At 46.5% G+C, this 23,463-nt stretch overlaps 1 protein-coding gene across 5 annotated transcripts in view; it reads right to left on the bottom strand.

The window, feature by feature from the left end:
* Positions 1 to 23,463, bottom strand: part of LOC140388314 (FERM domain-containing protein 4B-like) — a 500,956-nt gene that overhangs the window by 91,925 nt on the left and 385,568 nt on the right. For all 5 annotated transcript variants that reach the window (XM_072472276.1, XM_072472277.1, XM_072472274.1 and 2 more), the window contains 3 exons: positions 20,873 to 20,938; positions 11,248 to 11,305; positions 7,770 to 7,856 (listed from right to left, as the gene is read on the bottom strand). In XM_072472276.1, the coding sequence (XP_072328377.1) occupies positions 7,770 to 7,856; positions 11,248 to 11,305; positions 20,873 to 20,938 (211 nt within the window). The remainder of the gene's footprint in view (positions 1 to 7,769; positions 7,857 to 11,247; positions 11,306 to 20,872; positions 20,939 to 23,463) is intronic.

Below are 23,463 nucleotides of genomic sequence, written 5' to 3'. Positions count from 1 at the left end.
GAATAGGACGGTATGGAGGGCCGTCCAGCTGGCCCTATGGTCCAGAAATCTCCCGGCCTCCCGCTGGCAACAGGTCCTCCCTGATGCACACCACCACCCCCCCCCCTCCCCCACCGCCCCATCACCCCCCCACCCCCAGGACCGTCCGTCCTCCCCCTGCCCACCCCTGTTGATGAAGAGGATTTTGGCACGCTCCCGGAGTCAACTTCGACCATGACAGCACCGACATCGCCAGCTCCACTTCGTCGATTCCAGAGGACGATCAAGGCGCTGGACCGGCTGAATCTCTGACCGGCCCACCGGATGACCAGAGACATTTTTTTTCACTGTTCTGTAAATATCAAAGATTGCGAATTGTATATAGTTATCCACCACCCCCGCCGGACTTAATTTTAACAGGGGGTGACTGTGGTAAACCACTGTGTTCATATATTAAGGGTTGTACGGTAGAACCTGCACTACAGGTTCACCTGGGCCCCTGCATGCTAGCTCCGCCCAGGAGCCGGGTTATAAATATGCATGGCCTTCAGCTAGCAGCCATTTTGTCAGCTGCTGTAGGAGGCCACACTTCAGATACTAATAAAGCCTCAGTTTGAATTCAACTTCGTCTCCAGTCAAATTGATCGTGCCTCAGAGGTGTTGTCCCTCAAGCATACATTGAGCTTCACTGGAACAGTACAGCAAGCTAAAGATAGAGATGTTCGTGTGAGAGCAAGATGGAGAATTAAAAATGATAGGCCACCAGGAGCTTGTGGTCATGCTTGCAGACTGAACAGTGTTAACATGGCTAACATAAGGATCCTGGACAACACCTTGCAAACCTGCAACCTCTGCCACCAGGACAATGACAGTAGATGCATGGGGACTCTACTATGCACCACCCTGACATGGGACTATATATTCATTCCTTCACTGTCACTGGGTCAAAAATCTGGAACTTCCTTCCTAACAGCATTGTGGGTGCCAGATGTACTTTAGTGGATCAAGAAGGTGACTCTCCACCCCACCTTCAAGGGCAATGAGGAATGGACAACAAAGCTGACCTTGTCAGTGACCCCCACATTCAACGAAAAAAATGAGTAAAAATCAAGTCACCAAGAAAATACACTGGGTATTTCCTTTTGTTGCTTGCACATACTGCCGAATGTAATAAATTGGATGTCATTAGAGGATATTATTTTTCCATTGTGGTCCTGATTCATACACGATTCTGCAGAGCTCTCGAATGAATATTAAAGCCACATCAAAACAATCAGGATCAAAGTATTTACAAAAACTTGCCATCAGTTACCTTTTGATGACTGAATACCCAACCCTTCATCTACTGACATTTCCTTGGTCTATCTCTACGGACCTGTGACATTATAGAAATGTTCAGTGTTCAAAGAGTTAATGTCATGTTACAATTAACCACTAGATGGAGCTAGATGCAGTGCTATGTAAAGCACTGACTCAGACTTCTGGAAGAGAGTGAAGGCTGGAGTAGAGTGCATAGGAGAGATCCAATGAGGATAGAGTACAGTTAGAGTGTTGGGACTAGTGTTAGTAGAGTGTTCCTATAATTATGGTTTACTATAGACTAAGTGGTCGAGCCTAATTGAAGTAGTGTAAATAGGTGTTAGCTTCGTTAATGAACTTAGCTTCTGTGGTCTTTATGAACACTACGACATCCATCCTGAAAACAGCATCACAAAGAACACCACAGGACCTGAAATTAAACTACAGTATGTTCTCCACTGCTAAATTAGATTTCAAGAAACTGGGGCGAAATTCTCTTGAAACGGCGCGATGTCCGCCGACTGGCGCCCAAAACGGTGCCAATCAGACGGGCATCGCGCCGCCCCAAAGGTGCAGAATGGGGGCCGAGCCCCAACATTGAGGGGCTAGGCCGGCGCCGGAGGCATTTACGCCCCGCCAGCTGGCAGAAATGGCCTTTGTTGCCCCGCCAGCTGGTGCGGAAATGACATCTCCGGGCGGCGCATGCGCGGGAGCGTCAGCGGCCGCTGACAGTTTCCCACGCATGCGCAGTGGAGGGAGTCTTTTCCGCCTCTGCCATGGTGGAGGCGGAAGGGAAAGAGTGCCCCCACGGCACAGGCCCGCCCGCGGATCGGTGTGCCCCGATCGCGGGCCAGGCCACCGTGGGGGCACACCCCGGGGGCCAGATCGCCCCGCGCGCCCCCCCCAGGACCCCGAAACCCGCCCACGCCGCCTTGTCCCGCCGTTCAAAAGGTGGTTTAATCCACGCCGGCGGGACAGGCAATTTATCGGCGGGACATCGGCCCATTCGGGCCGGAGAATCCAGCGGGGGGGCCAGCCAACCGGCGCGGCCCAATTCCCGCCCCCGCCGAATATCCGGTGCCGGAGACTTTGGCAACCGGCGGAGGCGGGATTCACGCCAGCCCCCGGCGGTTCTCTGACCCGGCGGGGGGTTGGAGAATGACGCCCCTGTTCTTTTGCATCAACCACTTTCCCTTCTATTGATGAAGTCCAAATTTGTTAACGAGTTGAGCACTGTTCCCATATTTGGGGAAATTTATCTGTCATGGGTCAATCCTGAACAAGATAGAAGAAAACCCATAGGCTATCCTGGTCTTACGAATAGCTGTCAAATCTATTTCTTTTTGTTACAATTTGGTTTTTACTGTCCACTTTATAAATATCATAAGATGGTGATTTTATTTCCTTTGTGTTTTCTGCTCATGTTTCCCAATTCCAAAAATACTGCCCTACATGATCATCCTCGTCACCTCACCTATGCTGGTGAAATTAAGATTTACTGCCATCATTCTTCTCCGGGATCTCAAATTCCTTAGTTATTCCTTCCCATGTTTACACAACCCAGAGACAGTGTCACTTTTTTAAGATTTTGGTCTTCTGGCCTACTCTTTTCATTGGTCTTCTGGCCTCCTCTTTTCAACCTTGGTGGTCTGTTGCTTTGAGCCTTAACCCCCTTCTAGGTTTCTGTATTCATTCAAATATTTTATGAGATTTATAGCAGCAATTTAATCAAAATATTTAACTTTATCAGTAATGGAATGAATCATATCCATGTACTTTGAACTTTTGCATGGATGCATAATTTCCTTCAAAGACACTCCCTTCTTTAAAGATGTGAGTCGCTGTGATTATATTATATTATATAATGGAACATGAAGCTTCGATTCATAAATTTTACTTCCAAGTAACATTGCTATAATCCTTTGCAAGAACAATAGTTTTTGTCAATTGTAAAATTCAAATTTTCTTTTCTGATCTAAAGTAGTAAAATTATTTTAACCCAATTCCATTGAAAGCTTATTTTTCATGATAGATAATCATTTTTTCTGATTTAAGAACATGGTTCTCTAAACACTTCTACTATTGTAAAATTAATCATTTTATATCGAAAGAACATCCAGCACATCACATGCCTATATGGATATGGATGAATCTAAGCCCCTTCTTAGATAAGGAAAGCTACCAAAAAAAAAAATTCACAAATTAAGCCTTTGGCTTTTCTGATTAGCCGTTTTTTAAAAATATATTTTTATTCTCCTTTTTCACATTTTCTTAAAAATTTACACCCCACCAACAAACAGTAAACGGTAACAAATACAATGTCAATCCCCTTATCAACAACAACGATCCCATCCTCCCACCAACCTCCAAACGGCCCGCATGACAATATAAGCATCAAATAAAAAGAAACCTCCCAAGAAAAAAAAAAGAAAAAAGAAAAAGGAATCGCCCATGGTCACCATTAACATATATAGTCCTCAACTCCCAACCCCCCACCCCAATATTCAAAGCCATCCAATCGCCGAAGGTGTACAGTGAATGACACCCATGAATTGTAGAACCACCACACACACACACACACACACACACACAGATTCCTCCCCTTCCTCTTGTAAACTCCCCCCCCCCCCCCCCCCCCCCCCCGCATCGGTCCCTTCCCCTAACCTTTCAACCTGGCTCGACTCATCGAAACCTGTTATACCAGGCTCCGATGACCGCAGCCCCTCCCCCCACCTCACTCCCGTTCACTGGCTGGCTTAAACCAGCCAGCGTGGAGGCTCCCACCTAGGTCTCCTTCACCCTGCCCGGTCCCAGGCAAACAAAGAAATCTCCTTTTACACACAACCCCAGCATACACACCCAAGCACCAAAGAACCATCATTGCAAATAAAAGTCCCAGCTCTTGCCTTGTCGAAATATACAGCGTCGACTCATTTAGTACATACACCAACACGCAGAGAAAAAATAAAGTTACATGAGGCTACATCAGTACAAGACTGGCTCTCAGTCCCATTTCTCAATTCTGCCACAGTCCTTCTGCCGTCGCAAACCCCTCCGCCGCTTCCGCGATCCCAAAATAAAAGTCCTTGGATTTGTAGGTCACCCTCAACTTAGCTGGATACACTATGCAGCACTGCACCTTGCTTTTGTACAGTGCCTTCTTCACCCGGCCGAAGGCCGCCCGCCTCCTCGCCAACTCCACCGTAAAGTCCTGGTATATGCGTATACCAGCTCCAGCCCACTGCACCACCCGCTTCTGCTTTGCCCAGCACAGGACCTTCTCCTTCACGCTGTACCAATGGAAACAAACAGTCACTACTCTTGGTGGCTCACTCGCCTTTGGCATAGGCCTCCATGATCTATGAGCCTGATCTAGTTCGTATCGAGAGGGATCGTCTCCCTCCCCCAATAGCTCCGCCAACATCGTGGCAAAATACTCCGTCGGCCTCGGGCCTTCCACTCCTTCGGGCAGACACACTATCCTCAGATGCTGCCACCTGGATCCGTTTTCCAGGTCTTCCATTTTGGCGCGCAGACCCTTGTTGGCCTCTTATCACCCTCCGCAGCTCCTTCCCCATCGAGGTGAGCTGATCACTGTGCTGCGGTATTGCCTCTTCCCCACTTCCTTCAGTGTCTCACCCTGCTCCCGCACCTCCGCATCTGCGCTCGATACCGCCGCCCTCACCGGGGCAATTGCCTCCTCCACCAGCATTTTCAATACCGTTCCCATCTCCTTGTTCATCGCTTCCATGTGCTTTGTGAACTGTTTTTCAAGTTCTACGGCCATCACCTTGGTCATTCTCTCTGCCGTGGGAAATGCGGCCTCCCCCGGCGCCCCAGCCTCCGCTTTCCTTACAGTTCCCCCGCCGACGTTTACACTCACTGGCGGCCTTTCATTAGCCCCCTTTTTCACGGCCGTTTTTTTTCAAAAACTTGGACATTTCTCCTCACTGTGTCTTCCTACAACATTTTCAGCATCCGTTGCCCCTGGGACCGGGCATTAAAACCCCAAAAATTCTATTCCCGAGCGGAAGCCGTCCAACATTAGGCTGCCTCCCGCCCGCCATCCCCGGAAGTCTGATTAGCTGTTTTAAAGGCACAATTAATTTTTTTGGTAGCTCTTCCTATCTAATAACTTCTATTTATATGATGCCTTTAAAGTAGTCAAATGATCCAAGGCAGATAACAGGAACATTATGGAACAACACCTGACACCAAAGAGATATTATGGTAGAAGACTGAAAGCTTGGTAAAAGACGCAAGTTTCAAAGAGCATCTTAAAGGGAGAGAAAGGTAGAGATATGGAGAGGTTTAGGAATGGAACCTTAGAACTTAGAGCCCACAGCCAATGGGGGAAAGGGATCAAAATCAGTGGTGTTCAAGAGGCCTTAATCAGTGGAGGGCATATGTTTAAGATTGTTGAGTCTGGAAAAGATAACAAAGTTGGGCTGGATGGATGCACCAAACATGTAGGTCAGTGACACCCACACCCCACGAATGAAAACAAGGTTCCAATGAACTTGATAATTAATGAATTTAAATACATTTTATGCACATTCATTTTAACAATTACAGAGGATACCTGACCTCCCCCAATGGGCACCTGACTGCTCCCAAAGTTACCCAGGCCCAGGTCCAAAGGGGCACCGTACCTTTTCAAAAGGGTACTGTGGCTTTCCAAACAAATCTTTAAAGTTTAAACCTGCTCATCCCAGGTTAATCTGCACACTTTGGGTTTCATGCTCCAAGGCTACCAAAATCCCACTCGAGTGGCCAGGTGCCTCCATAAAATGCACAAGTGCGAAATGTGCCCCACCTTATTCCTGCCCCCATGGAAATGGGAATTGTCAGGTACCGAATGACACTAAATAAGTCTTTAGCTCATAATTAGCATGTCCAGAATGACAATTCAAAAGGTAACACACTTAAATCTTCAGTTGAATTAATCAAAACATGATTATGAATGTAATTTTGAAAATCACAACTTTCCCTGTGACAACATATATTCACCCCTTTATTGCACTGAATGATACACGCTTCTTTTGTCACAATGTTGTTTACTCAATTATATCGCTTCACATTTGTGAATTGATTAGCTTATATTAGAATCTTGTCTCATTACCTTCAATTAACTATACAAATAAAGAAGATTGGGATTGCCCGAGGAAAGCTCACCAGTTTAATTCCTAGATTGCCAAGGCAACGGTTTCTTTGCCTTCCTAATCCAGAGCCCCAGTCTTATTTTATTTTAATATGAACAAACATTGTGAAAGCTCTCCATTGTTACAGCAGATTCCATAATTACATTCTTGCTGATCTTTTGATCTGGGAACAAAGTACTTTAATGTTCCTGCACCATGAACCCCACACCTAAAAAGTCACTCAACATGCTTCATAAAAATGTTTAAGTGGCATTTTAAAATTCTATATAACAGCATGTAACATAACACCAGGAAAAGACTGAAGTCCACTTATAATGTGGAACTTTTATCAATGTGGCTGAAGAGCTGAGAAATCGTGGCTGGGACTAATCTTCAAATGGATGGAAACATTACAATGCTGCTGTGGTGTATTATAAATACAAGCTCAACTAATCCTGAAAACACAGGCAACAAAAGAAAGTGCTGAGATCATCTACGTAACTGCAGCTTCCACTCCTTTTTGTACAGTTGTGAAGTAATTTTACTGCCACTCACCTGCGCAGAGCTGACTGAGCACTAGAAATGGATATTGAAAAGGATAAAAATTGAAAAGTCTTTCCGAAACAACTGCGCACATGAATGCTACTGTTGTTTAGTAACACAGTTCTTTGCCCCTGCTCCTCACGTTTCCACAAATAACAAGATGCAATTATATAATAACTTTTAACGTAGAAAAATGTCACAAGGTTCTTCACCATAGCAGAATCAGAAATGGACACAAAGTGGTGGGTTTTTAAGGAAGTCAAGGGTTTACGGTAGGTTCCAGAGTGTAGGGTGAAGATGCACAAAAGGATAGAGTTGACAGAACAGTGGGTTTCAGGTGCAAGGTCGAAGGGCTGCAGAAGATTACAGGAATAAGCAGGAACAGGACCATGAAGGAATTTAAATACAAAGATGAAGGTGCTGGGGTAGTGGGTTCTACATATTGCAATGTAGGCCACTGTCCTATGATCAGGAACAATGTTTCGCTTTCCCCTCTGTAATCCAGGTTCAGAGGTCAAATAATGGCACAAATTAAGTGGTCTGGTTTTAAAGGAAATATATCTTCTTTCCTGAGTTGAACATTACATCATTTCATCTTGAATTGTTTTCACAACATAATATACATCATGTGTTTCACTGAAAAACAGTTTACCTGGCGCTTTACAAGAGGACAATGTCTTTTTGAAATCCATCTAATGTTGAGAACAAAAGCTTTTTAAATTATTTAACTTCAATTAAATTATCTTTAGACTTTCTTTCCTTAACAAACATTTGTGCGCTTGAGGGTGAAACAATTAATTTTTTTACCTTTCTGGGTTTGACTTTATCATGAAAGTCGTACTGTCCAATTCCTTTACAACCAATTCCAAGCCACCAGGGAATTCCTTGCTTATCCTGGAAGGTAAAACTAAATGACTAACATTTTGATATTTGGTTTTAAATAGCTTATCAAATCACTTGTCTACGGAACTCAACAGTAGATTTTGCTCAGTCATTTTAAACATTATAAACAGATGCTTTCCTTGTACTGATATACACGTCAGAGATCACTGATATCACAGCCAAAGCTTGAATATAAAATGATGTGGAGATGCTGGCGTTGGACTGGGGTGAGCACAGTAAGAAGTCTTACAAGACCAGGTTGAAGTCCAACAGGTTTGTTTCAAATCACTAGCTTTCGGAGCATTGCTCCTTCCTCAGGTGAATCTGCACACTTTGGGTTTCATGCTCTAAGGCTACCAAAATCCCGTTTGAGTGGCCAGATGCCTCCATAAAATGCACAAATGCGAAATGTGCCCCACCTTATTCCCGCCCCCATGGAAATTGTCAGGTACTCAATGACACTAAATAAGCCTTTAGCTCACAATTCCTTCACCTGAGGAAGGAGCAGTGCTCCGAAAGCTAGTGATTTGAAACAAACCTGTTGGACCTGGTGTTGTAAGACTTCTTACTGTTGAATATAAAAGTCCATGTCAATTAAGTTCAAAAGAGTGTTTTTGCTTGCAATGGCTTACATTATTGAGTACCCCATATTTTGCTACAGTAATACATTTTATTAAAAACAAAATCTTTCCAATATATTATTACTGTTCAGCCGATCTGCCCATTTTCACTAGCACAGAACAAAAAAGGTCCAGTAGCTGGTTACTATGGTTTGATTGTGACCTTTCATCTCTAAGGCCTGCATTTCCAGCCAAACTAGAGTGAGGAGATCAAAGTCTTCTCTACAAGGAGTCCAAATCAAATTATTTTGGTAGTTTTAACCAGCTGCTAATGGCCATGGACCTAATCAAGGGCACTACTTTTGGGGCTGAGTAGAGGAATTGTGACTGCATCTGGCTGTGCAAAGCTTGAACTGGGAATACTTGACATAAAGTGAGTACTTGAATTTGTTTTTTATTCTTTGTTTATGGGGCGTGGGCGTCGCAGGCTGAGCCAGCATTTATTGACCAACCCCAATTGCCTTGAGGGGCAGTTAAGAGTCAACCATGTTGCTGTGGGTCTGGAGTCACATGTAGGCCAGACCAGGTGAAGGACATTAGTGAACCAGATGGGTTTTTACAACAATGGTTTTTAATAGTCATTAGACTTTTAATTCCAGATTTTTATTGAATTCAAATTTCACTATCTGCAGATTTGAACCTGGGTCCCCAGAGCATTACCCTGGGTCTCTGGTTTACTAGTCCAGTGACGATACCATTACGCCACCATTGTAGTTACTCAGTCACTTTCTAACAAATTAATTGTTTTGTATTCACATGAAAACCCTGGTCACACTTTAATATTTTTGTAAATACTTCAAAACCTGTGAAAACTTCAGTGCACCGAGTCTTTTGGCTCCAAAAGCAAGTAGATGCTGTTTGGTTTCATTTTCCCAATACTCCAATTTGGATTTGGCCTGAAAACATTGCATTTATAGCTCATTATACAATAAATATTTTCTAGCCAACTGAAACATTACAGAAAGCTATTGACGAATCGTGTTATTTACTCAGATACTCTTGGTAACTTTTCCCCTCCCTAAAGTTTGGGTGTTGCACAAACAAGTTATGAAGTTAAAGTGCATATTTAAATATTGATAATTAGTGTTTCAAATCATGAGTCAACTTACAGGATACATAATGCAACACACATGAATTTGAATTCAGTAGCTCATAGCTCTAATGATCTCAGTCTTTACATTCTACAATAAGCCAGGTAATATCATTCAATAAATCCAAATTATACCCAAGGAAACGCTTGGCACTTAAATCCTCAGCAGTTCCATAAATAGGCAGATAAATTGGCTTGTTTTAGGCAGGTTTTTTGATATTGTGTAGAGGTGAGTTCTAGTCAGAACAGACAAATAAAGGAGCACACAAAATTTCATTTTCACGAGTACAAAAGAGCAAAAATATAATTGGATATGGTTATAATTTAGAACTGTTCAGAATATGTCAACTAGTGATTTGAAACAAACCTGTTGGACTTTAACCTTACTTCGTCTTGTGTCTCAGTATACTATCCTGGACTGTACTGTTAGTTTAAAACCATATTTTATATTTAGTTGATTATTACAGCTAATCAAATTGGAGGTGAACAATTAACATCTAAAGTAGAAATTATTTTGGAACATACAGTAATTGCATACCATGTTCTTTTCAAATAAAATATGGAACACTCAAATATCTGTCTTTCAATCAAAAACAAGTCCATTAAAATATTTCACAAGTTATTTCATTTTTGAGGATTTAGCATACCGTTATTCAGAATGTCTGAAAAGGTTGTACCAATTCCTATCACCATTTCAGTTACATCACCTTTCTTTTCATAATTACTACACTAGTTGAACTTTACATCAACTACAAGGTTGACAGTAATTATCCTGCATTTGTTGCTACTCGAGATCGAGTACACCTACATGCCACACATTTCAGTACGTTGGTTAAAATGAATAATAACTCTAGCAAAATCTATTTATTTTTAAATAGATAAGTTAATAACATGTTAGGGTAACTTTAGGGTTCCACTTTACAGTATTTAACACAAGCGATATAAAAACAATTTTGGTTATTTTCATGTGTTCACACGAAGGAACATGGACTGGAGGAAATTTATTTGATTATGATCAGTTTCATTTTTACAAATGCCTACTTTAGGAATTATCCTGACTTAAAATAAACAATGTATGGTGGCAAAGAAAAAGGTTCCAGCCTCAGCTCCTGATCTGCATTGTGTAAACTGATTTTAACCAGAGTATAACTATGCTACTTATAGTCTCATCTTCCTCGGGTTGGGGTTCCTGATCCCAAATACTGTTAATGACGATTGATTAAATGCCTGTGGGAACATTGGATTACTATAATGCTTTGTATAGTTGAATAACTCATATGTACACCTAGATTGGCTACTTTCTTATATTATAATAACAATTATACTGTGACATGCCAAGGTGGTAACAGGCTATATAAATGCTTACTTTTCTACGGTATGAAAGAACTACCAGTGTTTGGGGAGCTGTAATCCAATTTGTGTTATTGCAAAAAGGAGCAGAGCCAAGGGAGGGGGGAAAAAAGAGAGAACTTGAGAAAAATCAAGTGTTCCATGTGCAGAGAAATCAAACGAGGAATTACCATCTCGGGAGGGGGAGCCATAGTGATGGAATGGAAGGAACAGAAAACCACAGGTTCACAGTAAGGAATGAATAAATGAAAAAGGCTTTCGTCAAAATAAAACTATACTGTTGATGAGAAACTGTGAGCACAAAAGAGATCACAGTGCCATATATTCACATTTAATGACGAACCTTCACTCCATAGTAATGAATGCCATAGGTAGGAAGAGCTTCCACCACAGTCATATAACTGAAAAAAGAAATATAGTTAGTTAAGTAATGTGCTGATGTTTTTCTTACAAATAAGTTTTGCTTATTCAAAACAAACTATCAACTCAATTAGTAACATTAATGCTGTGCTAATTAGATGGTTCTGTTTTAAAATACCTCCATGGCCTTGTGCTTCCATATCTCTGTAATCCTCTTCGCCCCCCCCCCCCCCCCCCCCCGCAACCCTCGATGATATCTGCGCTCACCTGATTCTGACCTTCTGAGCATCTCAATTTTAGTTTCTCCACCACGTTGCTTGTGTTATATTCATAGCCAATCCACCTAACCTGCACGTCTTTGGATTGTGGGAGGAAACCCACTTTTCCTGAGTCTCATCTAGTGGTGTGTGCGCCCTTCCTAGTAGCCGTCCACACAGGTCACCGCAGTTCCCCGTCCATATGATGTCCGCTTCCAGTAGGTCCTCCAACAGGGATTGTTCCGGTGGTCATGGGAATGTCTTTGTTTCCTGACGCAAGAGGTTTTTGACCTGCATGTACCTTAACTCGTTTCTCCCCATCAGCTGAGCTTCTCTGTTAGTTCCTCTAGTGTTGTCAATCTGCTGTCTGTGTACAAGTCCCCAACTGTCAATGTCCCCCGTCCTGTCTCCACATTTTGAAGGTGGCATCCATTATGGTTGGCGCGAACTTGAGGTTGTTGCAGATGGAGGCCGCAACAGATATTTTGGTTAATCCGAGGTGGTGTTGTTGTTGGTTCCACGACCAGAGTGTGGCTATCACCACTGGGCTCGTTGAGTGTTCATTCGGTGGGGATGGGAACGCAGCCGTGGCCAGGGCCCGGTAGGAGGTCCCCATGCAGGAGCCCTCCTCCATTCGCACCCACTCAGCTTCTGGCTCCTTTATTCACTCCTTTACCCTTTCCACAGTTTCTGCTCAGTGGTAATATTGCAGGTTTGGGCGGGCTCGGCCCCCTTGGTTTGGCCTTTTTTGGGATCCTAGGGTCCTGTCCATTCCCCCCCGCCGCACGCACGCCCCCCCCGCATGATCAGTTTTTCTAATGAGTTGAAAAAGGCATTGGGAATGTGGAACGGTATCGATCTGAACAGGAAAAAGAACCTGGGCAGTACGTTCATCTTGATTATCGGCACTTTCCCTGCCAGGGAGAGTGGGAGTCAGTCCTACCTCTGTACGTCCTTTTTAACTTCCTCTACCCGGCTGGTCAGGTTCTATTTGTGGATCTGTGTCCAGTCACGGGCGATTTGGACCCCCAGGTAGTGGAATTTGTGTCAGGCCTGTTTAAATGACAGTGTCTCTAGCACTGCCCCCTCCCCCTTGCGGGTTCACCGGGAAGATCTCACCTTTGCTCAGGTTGAGTTTGTTGCCAAAGAAGGCTTCATACTCTTTCAAGAGCATCATGATTCTCTTCATGCTGCTTTGCGGGTCCGAGATATAGAGGAGCAGATCATCCGCATGGAGCGAGACTTTGTGCTCACTATCTCCTCTCCGGATCCCCTTCCAATTCATTGTCGCCCTGAGGGCAAATGCTAGTGGTTTGATCCCGAGAGCGAATAGCAGCGGGGACAACTGGCATCCCTGCCTTTTGCCTCTGTGCAGCTGGAAGTGCTTAAGAGCTGGTGGTATTTGTCTGTACGCTTGCCATGGGAGCACTGTACAGGAGTTTTACCCAGCGGTGAAACCTGCTCCAAACCCAAACTTCTCCAGGATCTCTATGAGGTACTTCCATTCGACTCTGTCGAAGGACTTTCCTGCATCCAGGGAGATGATCACCTCAGGTATTCTCTCCCTGGATGGTGTCATTATCACGCCCAGCAGGAGCCTGATGTTCGATGTTAGCTGTCTACCCTTGGCAAAGTCTATTTGGTCTTCTGCTACCACCTGTGATATGCAGTCCTCCAGTCCCCTGGCTAGGATCTTGGTCAGTATTTTCCCATCCAAGTTTAGCAGCGAAATGGGTCTGTAGGACCTGCAATCTGTTGGGTCTTTATCTTTCTTTGGGACTTCCGGGTGTGGCTATGCAGAGGTAGGTCGCACGTTCGGCTGCTCCTGCCGGGAACGGACTTTTGGGCTCTCCAGAAGGGCCCTAACGGCAATTGTTCGACGGCTTCCAGTGTGGGAAGGTGACAGCAAGGTCCCCCCGACATTATATGGATTGGACCAGGAGCGCAGCAGTGAAAAAAGTGATCTTGGGGCAGCGGAAAGTACGAGGGATTAAAAGCAAAATGGCGGCGGGTGGAGACCAAGCAGCGTGGGCGCAGTGGTCGCAGGAGCAGCAGGAGTTTCTTAAACGCTGCTTTGAGGAGCTGAAGACAGAAATGCTGGTGCCAATGAAGGCGGCGATTGAGAAGCTTGTTGAGACCCAGAAGGCCCAAGGGGCGGCGATCGGGTAGGTGCGGCAAAAAGCCTCGGAGAACGAGGATGAGATCTTGGGCCTGGCGGTGAAGGTGGAGGCGACGAGGCGCTGCACAAGAGGTGGGCTGAAAAATTCGAGGACCTGGAGAATAGGTCGAGGAGGAAGAATCTTCGGATTCTGGGTCTCCCTGAAGGAGTGGAGGGGTCCGATGCCGGGACATATATGAGCACAATGCTCAATTCGCTGATGGGCGCGGGAGCTTTCCCGAGGCCCCTGGAGCTGGATGGGGCTCATCGGGTCCTGGCAAGGAGACCCAAAGCCAACGAGCCGCCAAGGGCTGTAGTGGTGAGGTTCCACCGCTTTATGGACAGAGAGTGTGTCCTGAGATGGGCCAAAAAAGAGCGGAGCAGCAGGTGGGAGAACACGGAGATCCAAATTTACCAGGACTGGAGTGCGGAGGTGGCTAAGAAGGGAGCTGGTTTTAACCGGGCGAAGGCGGTGCTCCATCGGAAGGAGGTGAAGTTCAGGATGCTGCAGCCAGCGCGATTGTGGGTCACGTTCCAAGATCGGCACCACTATTTTGAAACGCCCGATGAGGCATGGAACTTTATACAAACTGAAAAGTTGGACTCAAATTGAGGGTTGGTCGTGGGGGGATGTTTACTGTGTTTATTGCATTTGGGGAATGTTCTCTGGGTTTGAGTGCTGGGTGGGGATGGGTGAATGGATTTGATGTGGGGGCTGTGGGAGAGTATGGGCGTCGGTGTTGGAGGGGCAGGGCCCCACGGAGGAAGATGGGGAGTGGAGGTGCGGGGATGGGGAGTTGGGGTAAGGCCACAAAAAGGAGCTGCGCCAGAGGGGGCGGGGCCGGCTCAGGAAAGCGTGGGCTTTTTCCTGCGGTAGGGAATGATGGGGGCGGTGCTGGAGAGGAGCGCACACTGACTGCCAAGGGATGGGGGGATTCTCACACTGGGGGCTCGATGGAATGGTGGGAGAGGCCGGGGTCAGCAGGAGTCAGCTGACTCACGGGAGTGTCATGGGGGGAGCAAAATGGCTAGATGTGGATCTAGCGGGGGGAGGGGGGGGCAGGGTTGCTGCTGCATTGGCCAAAAGGGAGCTGGAAGTAGGAGAGGTAGTTGGGGCGGGGGCCCGCCGCCTGGGGGACTGGAGGGTGTGGGAGGCGCGGGCACGTGGATGGCCTAGAAAAGGAGAAGGCTAGTCGGCGGGGGGGGGGGGGGGGGGGGGGGGGGGGGGGCGAGTAGCCCCCCCAATCCGGCTGATAACTTGGAATGTGAGGGGCCTGAACAGGCCGGTCAAGAGGGCCCGGGTGTTCGCGCACTTAAAGGAACTGACGGCAGACGTGGTTATGCTCCAGGAGACACATCTGAAGGTGGCAGATCAGGTTAGGCTGAGAAAGGGATGGGTAGGGCATGTCTTTCATTCAGGGCTGGATGCGAAGAACAGAGGGGTTGCAATACTGGTGGGGAAGCGGGTGTCGTTTGAGGCAGTGAATATTGTAGTGGATAATGAAGGTCGATATGTGATGGTGAGTGGTAGGTTGCAGGGAGTGCGGGTGGTGCTGGTGAACGTATATGCCCCGAATTGGGATGATGCCGGATTTATGAAACGCATGCTGGGTCGGATTCCGGATCTGGGGGAGAGCTAATCTCCATTAGGGCCCACAGGGAGAAGAGAGAGGGGAGGGAGAGGGAGAGGTTGGTGGGGGAGATTTTATGGGTGGACAGGAGGTATGCAGAGGCCCCCCGAGGAGGGGCTACTCGGGGAGCGACGGAACCTCCAGACGGATTTCGACCTGTTGACACAGGGAAAGCAGAGGCACAGTGGAGGAAAGCGCAGGGGGCGACGTAGGAGTATGGGGAGAAGGCGAGTCGGATGCTGGCACACCAGCTTCGTAAGAGGGAGGCAGCGAGGGAGATTGGTGGAGTTAAGGATAGAGGGGGGAATACGGTGCGGAGTGCGGTGAGAATAAACGAGGTATTTAGGGACTTTTATGGGGATCTGTACAGGTCTGAGCCCCCAGCGGGGGAGGAGGGGATGCGACGATTCTTAGATCAGCTGAAGTTCCTGAGGGTGGAGGAGGAGGAGGTGGCTGGTTTGGGGGCACCGATTGGGCTGGAGGAGCTGGTTAAAGGATTGGGGAGCATGCAGGCGGGGAAGGCCCTGGGGCCGGATGGGTTCCCGGTTGAATTCTACAGGAAATACGTGGACCTGCTAGGCCCATTGCTAGTGAGGACTTTCAATAATGCGGGGGAGGGGGGACCTTGCCCCCGACAATGTCTAGGGCGCTGATTTCTTTGATCCTGAAGCGGGACAAGGACCCACTGCAATGTGGGTCGTACAGGCCGATCTCTCTCCTCAATGTTGATGCTAAGTTGCTGGCAAAGGTGCTGGCTACGAGAATCGAGGACTGTGTCCCGGGGATGATTCATGATGACCAGACGGGATTTGTGAAGGGTAGGCAGCTAAATACAAATGTGCGGAGGCTCCTCAATGTGATTATGATGCCCCCGGTGGAGGGGGAAGCGGAGGTAGTGGCAGCTATGAACGCGGAGAAGGCCTTTGACCGGGTGGAGTGGGAGTATCTTTGGGAAGTGTTGCGGAGGTTTGGGTTCGGGGAGGGGTTCATCAGCTGGGTCAGGCTGCTATATAGAGCGCCGGTGGCGAGTGTGGCTACGAATCGGCGGAGGTTGGAGTACTTTTGGCTGTACCGGGGGACGAGGCAGGGGTGACCCCTGTCCCCCTTGTTGTTTGCACTGGCAATTGAGCCTATGGCCATGGCACAAAGGGAGTCCAGGAAATGGAGGGGACTGGTCTGGGGGGGGGGTGGAGGGGAACACTGGGTGTCGTTGTATGGTTGTATGCTGACGACCTGTTGCTGTATGTGGCAGATCCAATGGAGGGGATGGCGGAGGTCATGCGGATCCTAAGGGAGTTTGGGGACTTTTCGGGGTATAAACTCAACGTAGGGAAGAGTGAGCTCTTTGTGGTGCATTCAGGGGACCAGGGAAGGGGGATAGACGAGCTACTGCTGAAGAGGGCGGAAAGGAGTTTTCGGTACCTAGGGATCCAAGTAGCTAGGAGTTGGGGGGCGCTGCACAAGCTCAATTTGACGCGGTTGGTGGAGCAGATGGAGGAGGATTTTAAAAGATGGGACATGCTGCCACTCTCACTAGCGGGTAGGGTGCAGTCGGTCAAAATGACGGTCCTCCCGAGGTTTCTCTTTGTGTTCCAGTGCCTTCCCATTATGATCCCCAAGGCCTTTTTCAAACGGGTAAGTAGGAGCATCATGGGTTTTGTGTGAGCGAATAAGACCCCGAGGGTGAAGAGTGTGTTTCTGGAGCGTAGCAGGGACAGGGGGGGGGGCTGGCACTGCCGAATTTGTGCGGCTATTATTGGGCAGCCAATGTGGCGATGATCCGTAAGTGGGTTAAAGAGGGAGAGGGGGCGGCGTGGAAGAGGTTGGAGATGGCGTCCTGTATGGGCACGAGCCTGAGGGCGCTGGCAACGGCACCACTGCCGCTCTCGCCGACAAGGTACACCACGAGTCCGGTGGTGGCGGCGACGTTGAAGATCTGGGAGCAGTGGAGGCGACACAGGGGCGAGGTGGGGTCCTCGGTTGGGTCCCCGATTCGGGAGAATCATCGGTTCGTCCCGGGAAGGATGGATCAGGCAGGGATTAGAAGAATGGGGGACCTGTTCATCGGTGGGACGTTTGTGAGCCTAGGGGCGCTGGAGGAGAAGTTTGGGTTACCCCGGGAAACGCTTTCAGGTACATGCAAGTGAGGGTGTTTGTGAGGCGGCAGGTGAGGGAATTCCCGTTGCTCCCGGCACAGGGGATTCAGGACAGGGTGATTTTGGGTGTATGGGTTGGAGAAGGCAAAGTTTCGGCGATTTACCAGGAGCTGAAGGAAGAGGAGGCGGCCTCGGTGGAGGAGTTAAAGGGCAAGTAGGTGGAGGAGCTTGGGGAGGAGATAGATGAGGGTCTGTGGGCTGATGCCCTGAGTAGGGTTAATTCTTCCTCCTCTTGCGCCAGGGTCAGCCTAATACAGTTCAAAGTTACTCACAGAGCGCATATGACAGGGGCGAGGTTGAGTAGGTTCTTTGGGGTGGAGGACAGATGTGGGAGGTGCTCGGGAAGCCTGGCAAATCACGTCCATATGTTCTGGTCGTGCCCGGCACTGGATGGGTTTTGGAGGGGTTTTGCGAGGACTACGTCCAAGGTGGTGAAAGCCGGGTCAAGCCGAGCTGGGGGTTGGCACTATTTGGGGTAACGGACGAGCCGGGAGTGTAGGAGGCGAAAGAGGCCGGTATTCTGGCCTTTGCATCCCTGGTAGCCCGGCGGAGGATTTTGCTCTTATGGAAAGATGCGAAGCCCCCTAGTGTGGAAGCTTGGATCAATGACATGGCAGGGTTCATCAAGCTGGAGAGGAAAAAGTTTGCCTTGCGAGGGTCTGTGCAGGGGTTCCTCGGGCTGTGGCAACCGTTCTTAGACTATCTCGCGGAACATTAGGAGGTCAGCAGCAGCCATGGGGCCGGGGGGGGGGGGGGGTCTTTTGGGGGGTCTTTGGGTGGGTGGGCTTCCCTATTGGTTCTTTTAAATGTCATATGGGGGTGTTATCGTATATGGGGGAAATCCAATGTATAATTTTTGATTGTTGTGTTCTTGTTTCTTTCTTTTTGTTGGGTGGGGGGGGGGGGGGTTTGTTGAAAATCTGTTGAAAAATTTGAATAAATATATTTTAAAAATAAATAAAAATCTTTCTTTGGAATAAGCGAGATTGAGGTTTCTGCTAACATTGTCAGCAGAGTGCTCTTTGCAAGGGAGTCAGTTAACATCTCTCACAGGTGCTGGGCCAGTGCTGTCACAAATATTCTGTAGAAGTCCGCTGGGAATCCGTCTGGACCCAGTACCTTCCCCGCCTGCATGGAGTTAATACTCTCCAAAATTTCACCCAGTTCTAATGGTGCTTCCGGCCCCGTTTTCTAACTTCCCCACGACTGGCATGTCCAGTCCATCGAGGAACTGTCTCATCCCCAAGCCCCCTGCTGGGGGCTCGGAGGTGTACAGCCCTCGGTAGAAGGTCTCGAATGCCTCTGTGATGCTCCACTTCTAGTCTGCCTTTGTTGTCTCTATGCTGAACCATTTCCCTCGTGGCATCCGGCTTTCTCAGCTGGTGAGCCAGCAGGTGGCTGCTTTGTCTCAGTGTAAGTACAGGGTCCCCTGTGCCTGGTGGAATTGGTGCACTGCTTTCCTCGTGGAAAGCAGGTCAAAGTCCATTTGTAGCTTTTTCCTCTCCGCCAGGAGCTCTACGGTTGGGATCTCTGAGTATTGCCGGTCTACCTCCAATATGGAGTTGACTCGGTGTTGCCTGGCCACACTCTCTTCCCGGTCTCTACGTGCATTGAAGGCACTTTTTACCTCTGATCTCAGCCTTCAGCGCCGCCCAGAACATGGAGGGTGAGACCTCCCCATTCTGGTTATTAGTAATATGGCCTGTGATATTTTTTCTCGCCAGGAGGGCTGTGACCAACCTCCATGGAGGGCGATGGGCACAGCCTGTCTCCAACCTCACATCCACGTAATGTGGAGTGTGGTTGGAGATTACAATTGGGGAATATTCTGCTCTTACTAGCTCTGGAAGCACTGATTTCCCCACTACAAAATAAGTCATCTGTGTATATTAGTTGTGTATCTGGGAGAAGGAGACTGCCATGGGTCCACTGCCCCCATCTGCTCCAGGAATATGCCGAGCTTTTATCACCATGTTGGAGGTCTTCCCCATTTTGGAGTTTGACCCATCTGTCCGGGGAACCTGTACATTTAAATTCCCCCCCCCCCCACCCCGGTGCATGTCGACAGGGATTTTCGCCATGATCTTTTTTTATAAATTCTGTGTTGTCCCAGTTCAGGACACCGTTGATCATGACATACTGGATCTGTAACCATCCTCTATCTGGACCATACTCTGGTTTTCTAAATGCACTGTAAAGACTTCCTTAAGAATTGATTCCAGCATTTTCCAAACAACTGATGTCAGGTTAACTGGCCTGTATGCCCCATTCTTTCCCTCCCTCCTTTCTTGAATAGCGAGCAGTTGGGTCTTCTATATAATCTCGGAAATTTGGGGAAATAACTAGTGTATCCATCATCTCTGCGGCTATCCCTTTGGAATCCTAGATGTGGGCCGTCTGGTCCTGGGGATTTGTGGGCTATTAGTCCCATAAGTTCTTCCAATATTTTTTCTTTGCTAATATTAATTATTTTAAGTTCCTCGCTCTTAGTAGCCCCTTAAATATCTTCTATTTGTGGCAGATAATGTGTCTTATACTGTGAAGACAGACACAAAACGCTGATTCAAAATCATTGCTATATTCTCATTTCCCCTGACAATGACCAATACGTATTTTACTACTCTCCTCTTTATTACATACTTGTAAAAATTCTTCCAATCTGTCTTTATTTTTCTGGCTAGTTTACTTTTCATATTCTATTTCTCGCTTTCTACAAAATTTTTGGACACTTCTGGCTGGATTCTAAAGTTCTCCCAATTCTTCAGCTTATTACTATTCTTCATAATCATATACACCTGCCCTTTTAATTTATCTTCCCCAGTAAGCTTTTGTCCTGATGAGTGCAAGATGTAAAGCTTTGGCAAAATGTCTCTTTTTAGAATTAGAGCTGGTCAATGTCTACTCCGGCGATGGCAATCATCCATGTGACTTCATACTCATTTTGAATCAGTAAACACACGTGCAGAAATTCTCTATCTCTCCATCCCAATGTTTCGTCCATTCTGTTCAAAAGTGCAAACCTAAGCGATTTTTCACATTAGCCTAAACTGAATGTGTGAATAGGATATTCAACTGCGGTGCGTATCACAAGTGAACCCGGTACTTACTCTTTCATTTTTCATCAGGGTCAATGATCAAAAGCATGGATCCTGTTTGCCCGTTCCCCTCCTTGGCCCCAGGAACATCAAGCTTAGCTGCAGCGCCCCAGTTGAGGTCAGTAAACCCAAATGGACTGGGAATCAGATTTGGGATAGTCTGTTCTGCTTGGCTTGTTCAATTAGTGCTGCCTTTAGCTACCTAGCAATTGGAGAGCTTTTGCTGAAGTGCTATCTTTTCCAAGTCAATTATTCTTTATTCTCCGTGAGTTGTAAATAGTCTGCGGACTGAGCAATGGGTAAGTACTTACTTGACAATTGCTTGTCCTCTGCTGCGACCTTTTCGTTTTTTGTAATGATTGATCACTCGATCTTCACTGCAGGCACAAACATAACATTTTAGTTCAATCCAAAAGGAAACTTCCAATCAACACAGTTTGCTTAGCCATGGAGCCACGCATTATGTGCTGTTTGTCTAATTTGCTTATTTAATGAAAGCAACTCATCTGTTCTGCGCAATAAGCAAAGTGGCTGCCCTACACAGTCATGCAGAAAATTCTGTCTAGTCCAGTATCACAAATTTAACTGAGCTTGTTTGCATCTTTTATTCTTAAACTATCATAAAATAGTTTTTTGTTGCTGATTAACCAAGCTCACCCAAGTATAGTTTATACATGATTAATCTAATGTACAATACTTCTTGTATCGGGGATATTTTTATACAAGCATTTAGATTGTGACAATGTCGAAGGAAGAAAAGAACATATATATATATATATATATATTTGTATGGAGCCTTTCATGACCCACGGCTGTTCCAAAAATGCTTTAAAAGTCAATTAAATAGTTTTGAAGTGTGGTCACTTTTGTAATGTGGGGAGATTTTAAGATTCAAACCAAAAGTAAAAGCTAATTTGGAATTGGAAAATTTGGATGACGGCAATAAAGAATGAAGAGGAAACTTGAATGAATAGCTCCACTGAGAGTGGTGAATTTGCATACTATACCTGACTGCACTGGAACATTAGACTTTCTGTTACTAGTACTTCAGTTGAGCATTTCATTGCACATTGAATCATCTAACCTATTCATCAGCCTGAAAGATCACCATTAGCAGGGAGCTAATTTATGCAGATTCAAGAGTTTGAATAGAAGGCATGGACAAGTTAAATTGCCATCTTATTCTTCCCAAATGGAAGTAAAGGCACATCAAGTGTAGGCCAGAGCTATACCTCTTGATTCATGTCAGAGCTTTAAAGACAAGTGATAAAAGGTACAATTTGTATGCAGTCTGCTGATTTAGTTCATCATAGTCAGAGCAGCAGTTGCAACTCAATCATCACCATTGGGTGTTGGAAGCAGGGGAGTAAAGGGTAATTAATTCTGTGATACCAGATATCACACTCCCAATTGCTATCCAGTGACATCCCTACTGCTGGAATTTGAGTATGCGGACATCAGGAGGATACAGTATCAGCTTCCACTGTGATGTCATGAATTGTTGAATCACGCCAGAAAAAAAAATGTAATCTCCACTTGGGGCACTGTGTTCTGGAATGTTATGAGATTTGATGTGATCCCCAAATAATCCTGCGCAGGGAAATCAAGCTAAAACATATAGATTTAGGGCAGCACGGTGGCACAGTGGTTAGCATTGCTGCCTCATGGCGCTGAGGACCCAGGTTCGATCTTGGCTCTGGGGTCACTGACCGTGTGGAGTTTGCATTCTCCCCGTGTCTGCGTGGGTCTCACCCCCACAACCCAAAAGGTGTGCAGGGTAGGTGGAGTGGCCACGCTAAATTGCCCCTTAATTGGAAAACATTTTTAAAAAACAAAAAATATATAAATTTGATCGCAGAGTCACAATGGGCCAAATAGTTTGGACAAATAACCTGCCAACATATTCTCATTTTAGAGTCACGCAAAGAATGTCACTTGATGGGGGCAGCACGGTGGCGCAGTGGGTTAGCACTGTGGCCTCACGGCGCCAAGCTCCCAGGTTCAATCCCGGTTCTGGGTCACTGTCCGTGTGGAGTTTGCACATTCTCCCCGTGTTTGCGTGGGTTTCGCCCCCACGACCCAAAAGATGTGCAGGGTAGGTGGATTGACCATGCTAAATTGCCCCTTAATTGAAAAAAAATGAATTGGGTATTCTAAATTTATTTTTTAAAAATGTCTCTTGATTGATATGCTGCAGGATTACAAGTATTTCTAGAACTCCACCCCTACGTCCTTATCAGTGGAGGAAGTAATTTTTTTTGTTAATCCTTTACTAAGTTGAGTTACCATATATAGAAATTCCAGTGTAGATGGACTGGGATATGACACAGTGCTGTCATAGTCAGCTATTCAACACAATAAGTTGGAACCTACGTCACAAAAATGGAAACTTCGACCAACCAATGTCAAAATTATAGTTACAGCTTTCCAACTGAACGCCAGGAAAGAACTTCCACATCCAGTTATGGTCAACCACGGCCCAATGGCAAAACACCTTGCCATCACTGACCTACCGACAACACCTCCAAAACACTGGACCCATGGTCAAGACAAGAGTGAATCTCAATGAAACTGCTGGGTGCCAACTGGGGCAGCAGTGCCAACACGCTACTCACTACTTCACTTGCCCTGGTCTACTCAACAGCAGAGTTAACAACAGATATTAACTTCCAGAAAGCCAAGATTATTTCTGAAACATTCAGACCAACATAGCGCGCAAATGGGCTTTCTGCGTTAGTATACATTGAACCGCCTAATGTCCTCAGGAAAAACATCCTCCTCAAAGAACACCATGAGCTGACAGCTAACAAAACATTACCACTGACGCAGGACTTCAAAAATTCCACAAACCTGTTTGAAATCCCATAGCTTGTCCTGAAACACATTCCATAATCTACAAACC

Source organism: Scyliorhinus torazame, chromosome 13, assembly GCF_047496885.1.
Source record: "Scyliorhinus torazame isolate Kashiwa2021f chromosome 13, sScyTor2.1, whole genome shotgun sequence".
Taxonomy (NCBI): domain Eukaryota; kingdom Metazoa; phylum Chordata; class Chondrichthyes; order Carcharhiniformes; family Scyliorhinidae; genus Scyliorhinus; species Scyliorhinus torazame.
This window is presented reverse-complemented; position numbering and strand designations above follow the sequence as displayed.